At 54.1% G+C, this 20634-nt stretch overlaps 1 protein-coding gene across 2 annotated transcripts; it reads left to right on the forward strand.

The window, feature by feature from the left end:
• The first annotated feature begins 3844 nt into the window (after positions 1 to 3844).
• Positions 3845 to 20404, forward strand: IGF2BP1 (insulin like growth factor 2 mRNA binding protein 1). Of its 2 annotated transcripts, XM_058041690.1 has the most exons (15): positions 3845 to 4019; positions 5733 to 5793; positions 11860 to 11908; positions 12300 to 12351; positions 12849 to 12912; positions 13401 to 13676; positions 14697 to 14831; positions 15446 to 15568; positions 15912 to 16047; positions 17313 to 17435; positions 18283 to 18399; positions 18669 to 18743; positions 19427 to 19558; positions 19662 to 19775; positions 20312 to 20404. In XM_058041690.1, exons 1-15 carry the CDS (start codon positions 3845 to 3847, stop codon positions 20402 to 20404), a joined length of 1725 nt encoding a protein of 574 aa, XP_057897673.1. The 2 variants fall into 2 exon arrangements, with proteins under 2 accessions (XP_057897673.1, XP_057897674.1); XM_058041691.1 differs by lacking the exons at positions 13401 to 13676; positions 14697 to 14831.
• The last annotated feature ends 230 nt before the right edge of the window (positions 20405 to 20634 follow it).

The raw sequence follows: 20634 nt of genomic DNA on the forward strand, positions 1-20634 counted from the left end.
GGCTCCTTCCCGGGAATCCCGGGGATTCATAGGGAATGCCCAGGAAAACGGGAATTATCCCAAACCCCAGTGCGAACCCAGCCCCAGGAATCCCAGAAAGTCCCAAAAAACCCCCGGGAATTGTCCCAAATCCAGGGGCAAACCTCGTCCCTTCCCAGGAATTCCCAGAAAAACGGGAGAATTGTCCCAAATCCTGGTAATAACCCCGGCTCCTTCTCGGGAATCCCAGGAATTCCCAGGAAATCGGGAATTATCCCAAATCCCGGCGCAAACGCCAACTCCATCCCAGGAATTCCCAGGAATTCCCAGGAAATCAGGAATTGTCCCAAATCCTGGTGCAAACCCCGGTTCCTTCTCGGGAATCCCAGGAATTCTCAGGAATTCACATAAAAACGGGAATTATCCTAAAATCCCGGTGCAAACCCCAGGAATCCCCAGAAAAGCCGGAATTGTCCCAAATCCTGGCGCACATCTCATCCCTTAATTCAATTTTGTAGGTTTTTAATTGAATTTTGAAGGTTTCATTTCAGTTTTAGCTTTCCTAATTTGAATGCTGAGGTTTTAATTTCAATTTCGAGATTTTTTTATTAATTTGAACTTCGATTTTTTTTTTCTTTTTAAATTGAATTTTTGAAGGGTTTTAAACTTGGATTTTGAGGATTTTAATTTAATATTTTTTTTTAATTTAATTTTTTTCATCTGGGAATTGCCCCCCCCCCCCCAGACCGGGATGGGCTTGGAGCGCTGGGATCCCGAATTTCCCAGAATTAAACCCAAAAATTCCCGGGATTCCAGCGGGAGGGGTTTTCCCACAAATCCCGGGATTTTCGGGATTCCTTTGGATGAGATTTCCTTTGGGGTTGAAAATGGCATTTTTGGGTGTCCCGAGTGACAGTAAATTGATTAAATTGATTTATTGGGCGGTGAATTCTCCCCTTAGCCGGGGGGGAAATAAAAATAAAAATAAAATAAATAAAAATAAAAATAAAATAAAATAAAATAAAAATAAAAGTAAAAGTAAAAGTAAAAATAAAAATAAAAATAAAATAAAATATCCCTGGAACCCAGCGTGCCCCACGGGGGCAGCACTGAGGGAACCCCAAAATCCTCCCGGATTTTTTGGGGGTTGGGCACAGAACCAACCTGAGCCAAATTGAACCCTCCAGGGGCAACTTGGGAATTTTCCCCATTTTTTGGATTTTTTCTACAATTTTTAGGATTTGTCCCACATTTTCCAAGATTTCTTCTGCATTTTTTCTGTATTTTTCAAACTTTTATTTTCCTACATTTAAAAAAAAAAATTCTCACATTTCTAAACCCCTCTTCCACATTATTTAGGATTTTTTTCCCCACCTTTTTTTATTTATATTTTTTTGGGATTTTCCCTACAATTTTTATGAATTTTTCCATATTTTTTAGGATTTTTTTTCCTACTTGTTTTTGGGCATTTTTCTACATTTTTTAGGGATTTGTCCACATTTTTATAAGGCTTTTCCCCCCGTATTTTTAGGACTTTTTCCTATATTTTTAAAGAGTTTTTCCACATTTTTTTTATTTTTCCCAATTTATTTTAGATTTTTTCCCCATTTTTAAATATACCCCCCCCCCCCCCCCCACTTTCCTGGATTTTTTTTTTTTTTTTTAATATATTTTTAAATTTTTTCCCCCCATTTTTCAGGAGTTTTCCCCGATTTTTTTTCAGGATTTTTTCCCCCTATTTTTAAAGTCTTTTTTCCCCTATTTTTAAAGGCTTTTTTCCCTATTTTTTTCAGGATTTTTTCCCCCTATTTTAAAGATTTTTTCCCCCCATCTTTTCAGGATTTTTCCCCATTTTTTCAGGATTTCCCCCCTATTTTTAAAGGCTTTTCCCCCCATCTTTTCAGGATTTTTCCCCATTTTCTCAGGATTTTTCCCCATTTTCTCAGGATTTTCCCCCTATTTTTTAAAGGCTTTTTTCCCCATTTTTCCAGGATTTTTCCCCATTTTTCCAGGATTTTCCCCCATTTTTCCAGGCTTTCCCGGGTTTTCCCGCTCCCTCGGCAGGCGGGCCCGGGGCGGGGCGGGCCGCGCTCATTAAGAGCGGAGCTCATTAAGCCCCGCGCTCATTAAGCGCTGCCCTCGTTAGGGGTTCATTAATTACAGCGCGGGGGCCGCTCCCGCCCGGCTCGGGGGGAAACGGGGGAGCCGCCAACGGAGACCCCAAAACCCCGGAGACCCCAAAGAGCCCCCCAAAACCCCGGAGACCCCAAAACCCCGGAGCCCCTCAAGGAGCCCCCCAAAACCCCGGAGACCCCAAAGAGCCCCCAATGCCCCAAGAGACCCCCAAAGCCCCGGAGACCCCCAAGGAGCCCCCAAAACCCCGGAGCCTCCAAAACCCCGGAGACCCCAAAGAATCCCCCGAGCCCCCAAAGCCCCGGAGCCCCCCGACACCCCCCGGACCCCCGAGCCCCCAACCCAACCCCGGTGCCCCCCGAGCCTCAGACACCCCGGAGCCCCCCGAGCCCCCGGCCCAGCCCCGGTGCCCCCGATACTCCCGGAGCCCCCAACCCCAATGTGCCAGAGCCCCCCGTGCCCCCAACCCAACCCCGGTGTCCCAGAACCCCCGAAATCCCCGGAGCCCCCGGCCCAGCCCCGGAGCCCCCCGAGCCCCCAACCCAATCTCGGTGTCCCGGAACCCCCGAAACCCCCCGAGCCCCCAACCCAACCCTGGAGCACCCCGAGCCCCCGAGCCAGCCCCGGTGTCCCAGAGCCCCCCGAGACCCCCGGAGCCCCCCGAGCTCTTGGCCCGCAATCCCCGGAGCCCCCCGAGACCCCAGCCCAGCTCCCGAATGCGCCCCCAGCCCAGCCCTCGGTGCCCGGGGCTGTCGGTTCGGGGGGTGGGCTCGGGGTGGGCTCGCTGCTATTTCCAACCCCAGCTCCGACCTAAAAATAAAAACTCTCCCGAAAAGGCAGCGGGGGAGGCGCGGGCGGGGCTCGGGGGTCGCTTTGTGCCCGCCCGGGGGTCGCGGCAGCCCCGGGGGTGGGATGGGATGGGGGGGGGTGGGGAGGGGGCGCGGCCGCGCTGGCGCCAGGGCCCTCCCGGCCCCTTTGATGCCCCCGAGCTTTTTACACCCAGAAAATCCCATTGAGCCTCGGGGGGAGGGGAGGGGAGGGGGCGGCGTGGGGGGGAGGGGCGGCTGGGGGAGGGGCGGCAGATGGGAGCGAGCCCCCCGTGGATGGGGGGGGGGGGCGGGGAGGTTTGGGGGGGGGGGGCGCGATCCCCGTCCCGCGGAACGGACGGGAGCCCGAACACACAAACAAACAAATAAATAAGCGAATAAATAAATGAGCGAATAAATAAATAAATAAACGAAGGAGCCGAGCGCCTCGGCCGCCCCCTCCCCCCGGCGCGGCCCCTCCCCCCGGCCCTCCCCCCCCTCGCTCCCGCATCACCACGTGGCTCCTTCCCCCCGCAAACATTTCCACGGTCGCGCTCTGCCCGCGCCCCCCGCCCGCGCCCCCCGCCCGCTCCCGGTGCCGCTCCCGGTGCCGCCCCGGGGCCGCCCGGGGGCCCCGCAGCCACCGGCGCCGCCGCCCTGCCCGCGGGGCCGCCCCCTCCCCTCCGCTCCTTCCTCCTCCTCCTCCTCCTCCTCCTCCTCCTCCAGCGGCCGCCGCCCCCTCCCCAACGGCACCGAGATCCGCTCGGCACAAGGGGGGGAAAAATAAAATAAAAAAAAAAACTAAAAAAACAACAAAAAGGCAAAAAAACAACCCGCGGGTCAAAAAAAGCCGGGGCGCAGCTCGGGGGGCGCAGCGGAGCCGCCCCGGAGCCCCCCGAGCCCCCCGGGACCCCCAGGCCGGAGCCATGAACAAGCTGTACATCGGGAACCTGCCCGAGGGCGTCACCGCCGCCGAGCTGGAGAAAGTGTTCGCCGAGCACCAGATCTCCTTCAGCGGCCAGTTCCTCGTCAAGTCCGGCTATGCCTTTGTGGACTGCCCCGACGAGCAGTGGGCCATGAAAGCCATCGAAACTTTCTCGGGTGAGGCGGCCCGGGCAGCCCGAGCCCTTCCCAAAACCCCAAATCCCCAAACCCTCGAACCCCTAAATCCCAAACTCCCAAATCCCAAACCTCCAAACCCCCGAATCCCCGAATCTCAAAACCCCAAACCCCCGAATCCCCAAACCCCAAATCCTAAATCCCCAAATCCTCGAACCTCTAAATCCCAAACTCCCAAATCCCAAACCTCCAAACCCCCGAATCCCCAAACCCCAAATCCCAAACCCCCGAATCCCTCAAACCCCCGAATCTCCAAACCCCCAAATCCCAAACCCCCGAAACCCCAAATCTCAAACCTCCAAACCCTGAAACCCTCAAATTCCCAAACTCCCAAATCCCCAACCTCCAAACCTCCAAACCCCCGAATCCCAAACCCCCGAAACCCCAAATCTCAAACCCCCGAATCTCCAAACCCCCAAACCCCCGAATCCCCAAATCCCAAACCCCCAAATCTCCAAACCCCTAAATCTCCAAACCCCCAAATCCCAAACCCCCAAAACCCCAAATACCCCAACCTCCAAACCCCGAAACCCTCAAATCCCCAAATCCCAAACCCCCGAACCCCCAAATCCCAAACCCCCAAACCCCCAAACTCTCGCACACCCAAACCCCCAAATCTCAAACCCCCAAACCCCCAAATCCCGACCTCTCCATCCCTTCCAATTCCCTCGATCCCCCCCAAAATCCCGACCCTCGCTCCATCCCGACCCTCTCGATCCCTCCCAGCCCCTCAATCCCGACCCCCCAAATCCCCCCCAAACCCCGACCCCTTCAGACCCCAAAATCCCTCCCGAATCCCCCAAATCCCGAGCCCCAAAATCCATCCCGACCCCTTCGCCCTCCTGTCCCCCCCCGTACCCCCAAACCCCTCGGGACCCCCCAATCCCGACCCCCAGCCCCTCCCGTCGGGGCCGCGCCCCCGATTTTTGTCCCTTCCCGGGACGGGGACGCGGAGCGCCCCCAAAGCCGCCCCTTTGGGGGTCCCCCAAAGCCGCCCCCTCCTCTTTGGGGGTCCCCAGACCCGCCCGGGGGTCCCCCCCAAAGCCGCTCCCGGCCCCGCGGACTTTGCCCGTCCGGGGGCGAGGTCGCCATGCTGGGAGCAGCCGGGAAACGCTTCGGAAAGAGGCGAATCTGGGGGCAAATCGGGAATTTTGAGGCTTTTTAAATCTTTTTTTTTTCCCCCTCCTCTCCATCTCCATCCGCTCTTCCCCCCGTCCGATTTTGATTCTTCTTCGCTCTTCCCTCCTAAAAATAAATAAAATTACAAATCACGGAGCGAGGGAATCCCGCTCCATTTTTTTCCGGCAGAAATCCATCCCCGAGCAATCCCGAATTTCGGAGCTTTTCGCTGGGGAAAAAGGGAGGGAATTCTCCCCAAAGACTTTTCCTGGAGGGATGAAAGAAAAATGGGGGGAAAATCTCCAAATCCACCCCAAAAAAAACCCCCAAAAAACCCCCAAAAAATCTCATCCCTGGAATCCTCCGGGGCTGAAATATTCCCAAGGAACAATTCCAGAGGCGCCACTCCCCCCTGGAACCTCGCGTTCCGTGAAAACCCACTCGTGATTTTTGGGTTTGGGCGGAATTCGGGAGGATTTGGGATAAATTCCGAGGGGAAACTCCCGTTTGTGAAAATTCCTCTTTTTCCCCCGAGTTTTCCCCCGCAGATTTTCCAACCCCGGGTTTTGTTTTTAGGGAAAGTGGAGCTCCATGGGAAGCAGCTGGAGATCGAGCACTCGGTGCCCAAAAAGCAAAGGTAAAGGTGAAGTTTTAATTGATTTTTAATCGGTTTTTAATTGATTTTTAATGCTTATCGTCAGAATTATTAATTTGTGTTGGGGGGGAAAAGTAGGAGAGGAAAAAGTCAATTTTTTCCACCTAAAAATGTGAAAAATGAAGAAGTGTCGGGGGTTTTGGGCTGGGATTTGCCCCCAGCCAGCTGAGTTTGATTAATTCATTAAACATTTCATGAATTAATTGATTTTTTTTTTCCCAAGAAAACTCGATCTGCGAGTTTTTCATTAAATAAAAAGGGGGGAAAAACGTGAAATAAAGAATTCTGCACGCGCTGCTCGAGGTGATGGATGGATTTGGGCTGGGATTCCCAAACTTGTGGAAGAATTTCCCAGCTCCTTTTGGAGCCCGGGCTGGGAAATGAGGCAAAATCCTTTGTTTTGGGAGAAGGAAAAATTAAAAAAAAAAAATTTAAAAAATTAATATTTTTTTTAAAAATCCGATTTTAAAAAGTGATTTTTGCTGGGGTAAAAAGAACAAAATCAGCAGGCGGCGGCTGAGGGAGGGCGGGGGTGGAATCCTGGCGGAATTGCGGGGGTTTTGGGGTGAAAAGCGGCGCTTTTGGGGTTTCCCAGGCTCTGCCTCTCCCGCCCAGCCCATCCCATCCCTCTCCATCTTCCCCGGCCTTTGTTGTTCCCGGCTGGAGCCGGGAGCGCTCTGCAAATTCCTGCCCCAATTCCCGGCAAATCCGCCCCGTCCCGCTGCCTTTGGGGTTTTTTTCCTGGAATTTCCCCCCTTTATTTCCCTGCGATTTTCGGGCCCCCCCAAAGTCGCGGAATTCCCGGAATTCCCGGAATTCCCGATCCCAAAGATTCCACGTTGGAGCCGAATCCATCGCCACGTGACGGAGGCGCCTTTTCCAAAGGGGAGAACGGAGGGCAGGGAGCGACTCCGGCTCTTCCCGGCCCCCAACTCCCAAAATTCCAGCCCAAAACGTCCCCAAATCCCGGCCCCAAATTCCCCAAATCCCATCCCAAAACTTCTCCAAATCCCGGCCCCAAAATCCCAAAACCCCATCCCAAAACTTCCCCAAATCCCGGCCCCGAATTCCCAAAATGCCAGCCCCAAATTCCCCCAAATCCCGGCCCCAAATCCCATCCCAAAACTTCCCCAAATCCCGGCCCCAAATTCCCAAAACCCCATCCCAAAACTTCTCCAAATCCCGGCCCCGAATTCCCAAAATGCCAGCCCCAAATTCCCCCAAATCCCGGCCCCAAATTCCCCAAATCCCATCCCAAAACTCCCCAAAATCCCATCCCAAACTCCCCAAAATCCCATCCCAAAACTCCCCAAAATCCCGGCCCAAAACTCCCCAAGATCCTGACCCCAAATTCCCAAAACCCCATCCCAAAACTTCCCAAAATCCCGACCCCAAATTCCCATCCTAAAACTTCCCAAAATCCCTGCCCCAAATTCCCCAAATCCCATCCCAAAACTTCCCCAAATCCCAGCCTCAAATTCCCAAAACCCCATCCCAAACTCCCCAAGATCCTGGCCCAAAACTCCCCAAAATCCCAGTCCCAAATTCCCAAAACCCCATCCCAAAACTTCCCCAAATCCTGGTCCCAAACTCCCCAAAATCTTGGCCCCAAACTCCCAACCCCAAATCTCAGCCCCAAACTCTCCGAATTCCGAACCCCAAACTCCCCAAATCACACCCCGAAACTTCCCAAAATCCCGACCCCAAATTCCCAAAATCCCAGTCCCAAAACTCCCCAAAATCCCATCCCAAAACTCCCCAAAATCCCAGTCCCAAATTCCCCAAACCCCATCCCAAACTCCCCAAAATCCCAAAATCCCAACCCAAATTTCCCCAAATCCTTTTCCTGACCCTTCCCTGCCCCGTTTTGGGATCGCCCCCCTTTGACCTCGCCCCAAAATTCCCAAAATTCCCAAAACTTGGGAGGGGACTGACCCCAAAAAGGGCGATCCCAACTCCAGCCCCGTTTTCCTGGCCCGAATTCCCGGATTTTTGGGCAATAATTATAATTTTTATTAATTTTTTTTCCCTCCCTCCCTGATGGTTTTTGTTGCTGTGGCTTCGGTGTCTCCGGGGATGGGGCGGAATATTGGGATGGAATTCCATGAAAAGTTTAAAAAAATCCCTTAAAAAAACCTGGAAAATCTTATTTCCCTCCATTACTTTGGAAAATGAATGATTTGGGGAGGGAGGAGCAGATTTCCCCCCTTTTTTTGCCCCAAAATAATTCCCTAAAAATGAGAATATTCCTTGGGGATTTAAGATTTAAATCGCTGGGGGAAAAGGGAGGGGAAAAAACTCTTTAAAATATTTTGGGATTTGTGTTCGTTTTCCCTCCGAGCGTCCCTAAAACTGCTGCGATTGGGCTGGAAAATCCCATTTTTGGGGTTTTTTTGGGATTTTTTTGGGGGTTTTTTGGGGATTTTTTTGGGGTTAAAATCCGCGCCCCCCACTCAGGGGCTGCTCTTAAAGGGCCAGCGCCGCTTTTCCCTCCCCGCCCTCCTGGGAGATTTTGGGGGAATTTTGGGGGAATTTGGGGGGATTTTGGGAGAGCCCCGGACGCTCCGGGGACGGATTTGGTGATTTTGGGTGTGGGAAAAGCGATTTTGGGGCATTTCCCCTGATTTGGGAGCTGTAAATGGAATTTTTGGGGGTGAATTTGGGGGATTTTGGCTGCTCCAATCCCGGGGAAAGGGGGGAGACTCCGCCTCAAAACACGAAATTTTTATTTTATTTTATTTTATTTATTTATTTATTTTAATTTTTGGGGTTTTTTGAATGCCCATTTCGGTTTTCCAGGCTGGAATTCCCAGTTGGGAGGGCAGGGAGCAGGAAAGGGTTAAAGAGGGGAGAATTTTGAGTGAAATTCCTCCCCTTTCCCCTCCCCCAAAACCTCAGGTTCTTCCTTTTTTTTTTTTTTTTTCCCTCTTTTTTGATCCCTTTAAAAATGTGGGAAAACGAGTCAGGAGGAGGGTTGCCCTTCCCAGTTAATTTATTTTTAAAAAAAAACACCAAAACCCCCCCAAATTGTTCTTTTTTCTTTAGGTTAAAGTGGAAATAATGATGTAAAAAAATTCAATCTGGGTGGTTTTAATTCATTAATGCCTAAAAAAAAACACCCCAGGGAATTCTTTCCTCTTCGTTTATCCCAAACTTTCCAAACCTCTCTTAAACAAAATATTCAAAAATAATTTTAAAACCCCAAAAAGGCTCAAAACAGCACCAAAAAGGAGATTTGGGGTGTGTGGCTCCAAGAGGAATAAATTGATTTATTTGGGATTAATTCCTGGCATTCTCCCAATTATTTTCATTATTTGGGGAATTGTTGCAGCAGAATTCTGTAAAAGTCTTAAACTGTGAAGAAGTGTTGTTTAAAAATGGGATTTTGTGAGCAAAAATGAGATTTTGGGTTAATTTGGGGTCATTTTGAGTGTTTTGGTGGGTTTTGGGAACTGTTTTTCCTTGGATTTTGTTGATGGGAAAATTGGGGAGAAACTTGAAATTTCCAACTCCAAAACGTCCAAAATTCTCCTTGTTGGAATCACCGGGGAAAATTTTAAATTTCATTTAAATGAAATTTTTTTTTTAAGGGAATAAAAACTCCAAATCCATTTTTTTTGGGTTGGGATTTTGGGGTTGGGAGTGGATTTGGGATGGATTTTAACCGAAAAATGGGAATTAAACGGGATTTTCACCCCCAGCTCCTCCTGGGGTCGTGCTTTTGACATTAATTTTAATTAAAATTATAAAAAAATTAATATTTCAAATTATTTTAGTGGCATAAACATTCAGTTCAGGGCAGAAAAATGCTGGGAAAGTCCTAAAATTCACTTGGATTTTCCTCCAAATCTGGGGATTCCCATCAGGAAAATCCTCATTTTCCACGTGGAAATCCCAGACTGTGGATTCCCTGGATCCTGGGGGATTTGGGGATTTGGGATCCACCTGTCCTCACAGGCTCCGAGCGCTCCCAGAAATCCCAGGCTGTTGGAATTCCCTGGATCCTGGAGGGGATTTGGGAATTTGGGAATTTGGGATCCACCTGCCCCACAGGGAAACTCCAGCTCCTGCTCCCTCCCTGCCGAGGGGATCCAGAGGAATTCCCAATTTTCCCTCCTTGCTGCCCCAATGTTGGGTTTGGGGCTCCAGACTTTGGGAATTCTGGGTTTTTGGGGGCGAGGGGCGCAGTGGAGGTTCCGCTCTCCATCGCAATTCCGCGATTTTCCTGGAATTTCGCCAGCTGAGCTCCGGCTTTGCCTCGATTCCCACAAAATTCCGGAGCCGTTGGGATCAGCCCTGGATGTGCAGGGAGATCCCTGTTCAATGATCCCAATTAACCGATCCTAATTAATCAATCCCAATTAACCGATCCTAATTAATCAATCCCAATTAATCGACCCCAAATAACCAATCCAAATAATTCCCGGCTGGAGGGAAGAGAGGTTGGGAGAAGGGGCTGGAATTTGGGATTTTCCCTCTTCTCCAGGGCCGTCCATCCCTATCCCAAATATTCCCTGGAATTCCTGGATCCCGCCCGGCCGGGACCTCCCGAGGGGAAATTTGGGGGCATTTGGTGAATATTGAGATGGGAATTTCTGGGGTTTGGGTTTGCTTCCCCAGGGGAATTTTGGGATCCTCCCGTGGCTCCTCTTCCCATAAAAATCTCCCCAAAATTGACCCAAGGAGCCCCAAATTCCCTGGAGAGGATTGGGATCCCCGGGCAGGGAAATCCCGACGGATTTGATGGAATTTGGATGGAATTTGGATGGAATTTGGATGGAATTGTTCCAGCTGTGTAGGGCTGGGAATGGGGAATAAAGGGAATGAAAAAGGGAATAAAAAGGGAATAAAAAAGGGAATAATAAAGGGAATAAAGAAGGGAATTCCCCAGGGCGGGCAGAATGCCATGAATCGTAAATCTGAGCGAGGTGTGACTGACAGCTGTCAATCACCCAGACAATGAGGCTCAATTAGCCGGGAATTCCGGGGTTTTGGGATCCTTCCCAGAGAGAGGCACCGGGCAGGATCCAGGTTTGGGATTTTCCCAGCCGCTCCCAGATGGGCGGAATTCCCCAAAATCCGGAATATTCCAGCTTTGATCCCGGGTTTATCCAGGGATTCTGGGGGGATTGGGAAGGGGTTTGGGATCTGTGCTGGGATGAGGAACCGCTCCGGGAGAAACTTTCCCGTTAAACCTCGGGATTAAACCGTGGAGGGAGAAGCATTCTGGAATTCTGATCCCAGAGGAATTCTGGAATTCCACTCCTGGAATGAATCTGGAATTGCGTTCCTGGAGGAACTCTGGAATTCTGTTCCTGGGGGGATTCTGGAGTTTCCCAACTTGGGGGATTCTGGAATTTCACTTCCTAGAAAGGATTTTGGAATTTTCCTCCCAAAGGAATATCTGGAATTCTATTCCCAGAGGAATTCTGCTCCTGGAGAGATTCTGGAATTTCCCTCCCAGAGGGATTCTGGAATTATGTTCCTGGGAGAATTCTGGAATTCTGCTTCTGGAGAGATTCTGGAATTCTACTTCCAAAGGGATTCTGGAATTTTCCTCCCAGAGGAATTCCGAAATTCTGTTCCCAGAGGAGTTCTGCTCCTGGGGGGATTCTGGAATTTCACTTCAAGGGTGATTCTGGAATTCTGACCCTGGAGGGATTCTGGAATTCTGATCCCAGAGGAATTCTGGAATTTCACTTCCAGAGTGATTCTGGAATTCTGCTCCTGGGGGGTCTTATGGAATTCTGGAATTCTTTTTCAGGAGGGATCCCAGAATTTCCCTCCCATTGGGATTCTGGAATTCTGCTCCCAGAGGGATTCTGGAATTTCACTTCCAGAGGGATTCTGGAATTCTTTTTCAGGAGGGATTCCAGAATTCCTCTACAGCAGGATTCTGGAATTCTGCTCCCAGAGGGATTCTGGAATTCCACTCCTGGTGGAACCGTGGGGCAGTTCCAGCCCCACAACGACCTGGGACCCACCTGGAATTTCGGGGCTGGCTCCGATCCCCGGCCGTGCCCAATCCCGATTTTTCCACCCCTGCAGGAGCCGCAAGATCCAGATCCGGAACATTCCGCCGCAGCTGCGATGGGAGGTGAGGGCAGCACCAGAGCTGGATTTCCCTCCTCCCCGTCATTAATTGGCTCTTAATTACCCCAGGCAGTCCCCGGCCATGCCGGGAAAGCGACACCGCCCGGAGCCCCCCCCCGGATCCCGCGATTCCCATTAATTCCCGTTAATTCCCGTTAATTTGTGATTTCGTTCCCTTTGTACGGGGCATGAAACGGATCCTCGCTTCCCGCTGGGAATCCCTGCTCCGCTCTCCCCTCCCGCTGGCTCCGGGCAGCTCCCCAGCCGTAATTACTCGGGAATTCTTAATGATCCTGATGGAATTATTAACGATCCTCATGACCCCGAGGCGTGGATGGGGATATCCCGGTGTGAACCGCGATTGATTTTCCACTTTTTTCCCTTTTTTTCCCCAGGTTTTGGATGGGCTGCTGGCCCAGTATGGCACCGTGGAGAGCTGCGAGCAGGGTAGGAGGGGAGGAAAGCCCAGATTTGGGGAATTTCATCCGGATTTGGGGAATTTCACCTGAATTTTGGGAGCTTCTGCTCCTGAGAAGGGAATAAAACCCGGATTTCAGGAATTTCTGCCCCATTTCAGAGGGAGAAGGGAGTAAACCCCAGATTTTGGGAATTTCTGCCCCGTTTCAGCAGGAAGAGGGAGTAAACCCCAGATTTTGGGAATTTAATCTGGATTTTGGAATTCTGCTCCATTTCAGGGAGAGGAAGGAATAAAACCTGGATTTTGGGGATTTCTGCAGGGAATGAACCCTGGGGCTCGGGAATTCCTGGCCCTTTTTCGGGGATGGGAGGGAATAAAAACCTGATGTGTGCCTCTTTTCCCAAATTCCCGATTCCTTTTCCCAAATTCCCAAATTCCCGATTCCCGTTCCCAAATTCCCGATTCCTTTTCCCAAATTCCCAATTCCCGTTCCCAAATTCCCGATTTCTTTCCCCAATTCCCGCAGTGAACACGGACAGTGAGACCGCCGTGGTGAACGTCACCTACGCCAACCGGGAGCAGACCCGGCAGTGAGTGCCCCATTTCCTGGGTTTCTCCCCACCCCAGCCCCATTCCCTGGGGTCCCCCCATCCCAGCCCTGTTCCCCAGTGTCCCCCCAAACCCACCCCATGTCCCGGTGTCCCCCAAACCCACCCCATGTCCCGGTGTCCCCCAAACCCACCCCATGTCCCGGTGTCCCCCCACCCCAGCCTTATTTCCCCAGTGTCCCCCAACCCCAGCCCCATTTCCCCGTGTCCCCCCAGCCCCATTCCCCACCTGTCCCCCCCAGCCCCATTCCCCAGTGTCCCCCAAACCCACCCCCGTGTCCCGGGTGTCCCCCACCCCAGCCCCATTTCTCCGTGTCCCCTCAACCCATTCCAGCCCCATTTCCCCGTGTCCCCCAAACCCACCCCATGTCCCGGTGTCCCCCAAACCCACCCCCGTGTCCCGGTGTCCCCCCAACCTACCCCATTTCCCGGTGTCCCCCAACCCCACCCCGTGTCCCGGTGTCCCCCAGGGCCATCCTGAAGCTGAACGGGCACCAGCTGGAGAGCCACGCGCTCAAGGTCTCCTACATCCCGGACGAGCAGCCCGAGCAGGGCCGGCGCGGCGGGGCCGGGGCCGGGGGGCGCGGCGGGGCCCGCCCGGGGTCCCCCCTGCCCGCGGGGGCTCCCCCCAAGGCGCCGCCCCCCGACGTCCCCCTGCGGCTCCTGGTGCCCACGCAGTTCGTGGGCGCCATCATCGGCAAGGAGGGCGCCACCATCCGCAACATCACCAAGCAGACGCAGTCCAAGTGAGTCCCTCACCGTGGGGTGGGCTGGGGGGAGACAGGGGGGATCCAGAGGTTCTCCAGAGGTTCTCCAGGGATGATCCAGAGGTTCTCCAAAAGTTCTCCAGGGGTGGTCCAGGGATCATCCAAAGGTTCTCCAGGGGTGATCCAAAGGTTCTCCAGAAGTTCCTTAGGGGTGATCCAGAAGTTCTCCAGGAGATCTGCAGGGGATCTCCCGGGGTTCTTCAGGGGGTCACCTGGGTTCTCCAGAAGTTCTTCAGGGGTGATCCAGGAGTTCTCCAGGGGTGATCCAGGGATGATCCAAAGGTTCTCCAGAAGTTCTCCAAAAGTTCTCCAGGGGTTCTCCAGGGATGATCCAAAGGTTCTCCAGGGGTAATCCAAAGGTTCTCCAGAAGTTCCTCAGGGGTGATCCAGGGCTTCTCCAGGGCTTCTTCAGGGGTGATCCAAAGGCTCTCCAGAGGTTCTCCAAGGGATGTCCAGGGGATCTCCAGGTGTTCTCTCCAAAAGTTCTCCAGGGATGATCCAGGGTTTCTCCAGGGGGTCTTCAGGGAGGTCTCCAGAGGTTCTTCAGGGGTGATCCAGGCGTGATCCAGAAGTTCTCCAGGAGATTTGCAGGGGATCTCCCGGGGTTCTTCAGGGGGTCACCTGGGTTCTCCAGAAGTTCTCCAGAAGTTCTTCAGGGGTGATCCAGGAGTTCTCCAGGGCTTGTCCAGGAATGCTCCAGGGGTGATCCAGAAGTTCTCCAGGGGATCTCCAGGGGTTCTTTAGGGGTTCTCCAGAGATGATCCAAAGGTTCTCCAGAAGTTCTTCAGGGGTGATCCAGGAGTTCTCCAGAGGTTCTCCGGGGGTGATCCAGAGGTTCTCTGGGGGTGATCCTGAGGTTCTCTAGGGGTGATCCAGAGGTTCTCCGAGGGTGATCCAGGGGTTCTCCAGAGGTTCTCCAGAACTCTCCCTCCTCCTGCTGGGATGTCCCATTCCGGGGAGGCTCTGGGGCCTCTCCCAGCGCCTCCCCGCGGTTTTCAGGATCGACGTGCACCGCAAGGAGAACGCGGGCGCGGCCGAGAAGGCCATCAGCATCCACTCCACGCCCGAGGGCTGCTCGGCCGCCTGCAGGATGATCCTGGACATCATGCACAAGGAGGCCAAGGACACCAAGACGTGAGAGCCCCAGATCCCACCTGGCTTCCTCCCGCCCTGCGCCCCAGGAATTTGGGGTGTGGGGGCTCCAGGCCTTGGGGTTTGGGCTTCCCCCGGCCCTCTGTGCCAAACCCTCCTTTCCCAGATCCAATAATCCCTTGGTTTGGGTTTTCCCTCCTTTCTAGATCCAATAATCCCTTGGTTTGGGTTTTCCCTCCTTTCCCAGGTTCCACAATCCCTAGTTTTGGGTTTTCCCTCCTTTTGGGTTTTCCCTCCTTTCCCAGATCCCATAATGCCTTGGTTTGGGTTTTTCCCTTTTCCTAGTTCCCATAATCCTTCCTGTGGGGTTTCTCTCCTTTGCCAGATCCCATAATCCCTCATTTTGGGTTTTCCCTTCATTCCCAGTTCCCATAATCCCTCATTTTGGGTTTTCCCTCCTTTCCCAAATCCCATAATTCCTCCTTTTGTGTTTTCCCTCCTTTCCCAGTTCCCATAATCCCTTGTTTTGTGTTTTCCCTCCTTTCCCACATCCCATAATCATTTTTTATGGGTTTTCCCTCCCTTTGGGTTTTCCCCTCCTTTCCCAGCTGCCCTAATCCCTCCTGTGGGTTTTTTTCCCCCGTTCCCGTTCCCAGGGCTGACGAGGTCCCCCTGAAGATCCTGGCCCACAACAACTTCGTGGGGCGCCTGATCGGCAAAGAGGGCCGGAACCTCAAGAAGGTGGAGCAGGACACCGAGACCAAAATCACCATTTCCTCGTAAGGGTTGGAGGAGGATGAGGATGAGGAGGAGGGGAGAGGTTTCAGCCCCCAAAGTTCTCTCGGTGTTGTGCTCCCCTCTCCCATCCGCTCTGGGGTTCCCTCCCCTGGCTTTGGGGTGCCCTGGGTGTCCCCAGGTGTGTCCCCATGGAGGAGGAGGAGGAGGAGGACTGGGGAGGAGGATGAGGATGGAGGTGGGGGAAAGGTTTCAGCCCCCAAAGTCCTCTCGGGAATCCTCGGTGTTGGGTTTTCTGTGCTCCCTTTTCCTGTCCCCTTTGGGGTGCCCTCCCCTGGCTTTGGGGTGCCCTGGGTGTCCCCACGTCCCCATGGGCGCTGTCCCCAGGCTGCAGGAGCTGACCCTGTACAACCCCGAGCGCACCATCACGGTCAAGGGCTGTCCCGAGAGCTGCTGCCGCGCCGAGCAGGAGATCATGAAGAAAGTGCGCGAGGCCTACGAGAACGACGTGGCCGCCATGAGCGTGAGTGGGGCCGGCCTGCGGGGATCCCACAAACCAGAGAGCTTCTCAACCCCGGCCTGATCCTGCAGGGGATCCCATAAAAACAGAGAGCCTCTCATTCCCGGCATGATCCTGACGGGGATCCCATAAACCAGAGAGCTTCTCAACCCCGGCGTGATCCTGCAGGGGATCCCATAAAAACAGAGAGCCTCTCATCCTGAGCATGATCCTGACAGGGATCCCACAAACCAGAGAGCTTCTCAACCCCGGCGTGATCCTGCAGGGGATCCCATAAAAACAGAGAGCCTCTCATTGCCGGCATGATCCTGACGGGGATCCCATAAATCAGAGAGCCTCTCATTCCCGGCATGATCCTGACAGGGATCCCACAAACCAGAGCCCATCTCATTGCCGGCATGATCCTGACAGGGATCCCACAAACCAGAGCCCATCTCATTCCTGGCATTATCCTGCAGGGGATCCCATAAACCACAGCCCATCTCATCCCCAGCATGATCCCGCCTTGTCCCCGATCCCATTCCTCCTCTCAGTCCAATCCTGCCTCATCCCCCATCCCATTTCTGCCCTCAGTTCAATCACCCCTGATCCTAGATTTTGGTTTCCCTCAATCCCAATCCCCCCTGACCCCACATTTTGGTCCCCTCAATTCAATCCCCATATCCCACATTTTGGTCCCCTAAATTCAATCCCCATATCCCATATTTTGATCCCCCCGGTTCCGATCCCCTGATCCCACATTTTGCTCCCCTCAGCTGCAGTCCCCATATCCCATATTTGGTTTCTCTCAGTCCCAACCCCCATATCGCATATTAAACTCCCTTCAATTCAATCCCCTGATGCCGTACTTCGGCTGCCCTCAGTTCCAATCCCCTGATCCCACATTTTGGTCCCCCCAGTTCCAATCCCCACATTTGTCCCCCCAGCTGCAGTCCCCATATCCCATATTTGGTTTCCCCCAATCCCAATCCCAATCCCCACACTTGTGCCCCCAGCTGCAGTCCCCACATCCCATATTTGGTTTCCCCCAATCCCAATCCTCGTATCCCATATTTGGTTTCCCCCATTCCCAATCCCAATCCCCACATTTTGTCCTCCAGCTGCAGTCCCCATATCCCATATTTGTTTTCCCCCAATCCCAATCCCCACATTTGTGCCCCCAGCTGCAGTCCCCATATCCCATATTTGGTTTCCCCCAATCCCAATCCCCATATCCCATATTTGGTTTCCCCCAATCTCAATCCCAATCCCCACATTTGTGCCCCCAGCTGCAGTCCCACCTCATCCCCGGGTTGAACCTGGCCGCCGTCGGGCTCTTCCCAGCCTCCTCCACGGCGGTGCCGCCGCCCCCGAGCGGCGTCTCCGGGGCTGCTCCCTACAGCTCCTTCCTGGTGAGTGACCGGGGCTGGGGACATTCCCATGGAGACCCCGGCGTGGGCAGTGACCATGAGGACATTCCCATGGAGACCCCTGGGATGGGCAGTGACCATGGGGACATTCCCATGGAGACCCCGGCGTGGGCAGTGACCCCAAATAGTGGGGACATTCCCATGGAGACCCCGGGGTGGGCAGTGACCCTAAATAGTGGAGACATTCCCATGGAGACCCCGGGGTGGGCAGTGACCCCAAATAGTGGGGACATTCCCATGGAGACCCCGGCGTGGGCAGTGACCGTGGGGACATTCCCATGGAGCCCCTGGGGTGGGCAGTGATGCCAAATAGTGACACTGACCCCAAAATACTGACCCCAAATGGTGACAGTGACCCCAAATAGTGACAGCTACACTAAATGGTGACAGTGACCCTAAATGGTGACAAACGGTGACAGTGACCCCAAATAGTGACAGCGACCCTAAATGGTGACAGTGACCCTAAATGGTGACAAATGGTGACGGTGACCCCAAATAATGACAGTTACCCTAAATAACAGGTAACAGTGACTCTAGCCAGTGACCCTGGCCCCAAAATGGTGACAGTGACCCCAAATATTGACAGTGACCCCAAATGGTGACAGTGATCCCAAACAGTGACAATGACCCCAAAGTGGTAACAGTGACGACCCTGGTCCCGAGACGGTGCCAGTGACCCCAAACAGTGACAGTGACCCCAGAGGGTGACCCTGGCCCTGAAATGGTGCCAGTGACCCCAAACAGTGACAGTGACCCCAGAGGGTGACCCTGGCCCTGAAATGGTGGCAGTGACCCCAGTTCTGACCCCGGCCCCGCTCCCGTCCCGCAGCCCCCCGAGCAGGAGACCGTGCACGTGTTCATCCCGGCGCAGGCGGTCGGGGCCATCATCGGCAAGAAGGGCCAGCACATCAAGCAGCTCTCGCGCTTCGCCAGCGCCTCCATCAAGGTGGGCACGGCCTCGGTGACCCTTGGTGACCCTCGGTGGCCCTTGGTGGGCCCAGCTGTCCCGTTTTATTCTGAGAAGAACCCCGGGAAGCCTGGGCAGGACTGTAGCATCATGTCCATCCCATGTCCATCCATATCCATCCCATGTCCATCCCGTGTCCATTCATGTCTGTCCCGTGTCCATCCATGTCGATCCATCCCATGTCTATTGTGTCCATCCCATGTCCACCCGTGTCCATCCCATGTCCATCCGTGTCCGTCCCGTTGCAGATCGCGCCCCCGGAGACGCCGGACTCCAAGGTGCGCATGGTGGTGATCACCGGCCCGCCCGAGGCGCAGTTCAAGGTTGTCACTGCTGTCACCCCTCTGGGGACATTGGGGTGACGCTGGGAGGGAGGGCAGGGGGTGACCCCAACCAAATCCCCATCCTGGGGAATTCCAGGATTGGCTCTCCTAGGGGCTGAGCGGGTTTGGAATTCCAATGAACCGGGATTTTACGGGATGATGCCCCAGCCCAAACCTGGAGATGGTGTCACCACGTTGGGGACATTGGGGTGACCCTGGGAGGGAGGGCAGAGGGTGACCCAAACCGAGCCCCAATCCACAAATGGAGAATTCCAAGATTGGCTTTCCCAGGGGCTAAATGTGCTTAGAATTCCAAAGAACCGGGATTTTACGGGATCCCAAATCCATGGATGGGGTTTGGGGTGGGACATTCCTGACTGTTCCCCTCTCCAGACACAGGGCAGGATTTACGGGAAGCCCAATCCCAAATCCATGGATGGGGTTTGGGGTGGGACATTCCCGGCTCCCTGCTCCTGGGGGCCGAGGGGGTTTGGAATTCCAACGAACCGGGATTTTATGGGTTTGCAAATCCACAGATGGGGTTTGGGGTGGGACATTCCCAACTCCCTGCTCCTGGGGCCTGAGTGGGGTTTGGAATTCCAACAAACCGGGATTTTATGGGATCCCAAATCCCGGGATGGACTTTGGGGTGGGACATTCCCGGCTCCCTGCTCCCTCTCCAGGCTCAGGGCAGGATTTATGGGAAGCTGAAGGAGGAGAATTTCTTCGGGCCCAAGGAGGAGGTGAAACTGGAGACGCACATCCGAGTGCCGGCCTCGGCCGCCGGCCGTGTCATCGGCAAGGGCGGCAAGACCGTGAGTGGGACCGGGACGGGATCCCCGGGGAATGTTGGGGACGGGATTCCCGGGAGATGGAGCAGGTGGGAAGTTCAGAGGGTCCATCCCGGGTGTCCCGCAGGTGAACGAGCTGCAGAACCTGACGGCGGCCGAGGTGGTGGTGCCGCGGGAGCAGACCCCGGACGAGAACGAGCAGGTGATCGTCAAAATCATCGGGCACTTCTACGCCAGCCAGGTACGGCCGGGGGACACCAGGTGGGACGGTGGGGATCCAGGGGTTCTCCTGAGGTTCTCCAGGGGTTCTCCAAGGTTCTTCTAGGGGTTCTCCAGGGCTTGTCCAGGAACGCCCCAGGCGTTCTCCAGATGTTTTCCAGGGGTTCTCCGGGAGTTCTCCAGGGGTTCTCCAAGGCTTTTCCAGGGGTTGTCCAGGGCTTGTCCACAAATGCTCCAGGACTTCTGCAGAGTTTCTCCAGGACTTCTCCAGAGTTTCTCCAGGGGTTCTCCAGAGGTTCTCCAGAGGTTCTGTAGAGGTTCTCCAGGATTTCCTCAGAGGTTCTCCAGGGGTTCTCCAGAGCTGTGTTGCTCAGACCCCACATTTTTGCTCGTTATCCCGTGAATCCCATCCATTATTCCCCAAAAAAACCACGTGAGAACCTTGGGACAGGGGCTGGATTTGGGTGGGAATTTGGAGCCAGAGGGGTCTTGCAGGAGGTTTGGGACGGGGCTGGGGTGGGACGGCAGCGTTCCACGGATCCCCGTTTGTTGTTGCAGATGGCTCAGCGCAAGATCCGCGACATCCTGGCGCAGGTGAAGCAGCAGCACCAGAAGGGCCAGGGCGGCCAGAGCCAATCCCGGAGGAAATAGGGATCCCAAATCCCGGGAGAACGAGGACACGGCACGGCCAGGCCGGGCTGCGAGTGCCTGGGAATCAGCAACCGCAGGGAGACGGGGAGCGGGAATCCGCGGGGAGATCGGGGATCCACAGGGAGACGGGGAATCGATCCACAGGGATTGGGAATCCGCGGGGAGATCGGGAATCCACAGGGAGACGGGGAATCAATCCACAGGGATTGGGAATCCGCGGGGAGATCGGG

This window comes from Melospiza georgiana, chromosome 28 (assembly GCF_028018845.1).
Source record: "Melospiza georgiana isolate bMelGeo1 chromosome 28, bMelGeo1.pri, whole genome shotgun sequence".
NCBI classification, from domain to species: domain Eukaryota; kingdom Metazoa; phylum Chordata; class Aves; order Passeriformes; family Passerellidae; genus Melospiza; species Melospiza georgiana.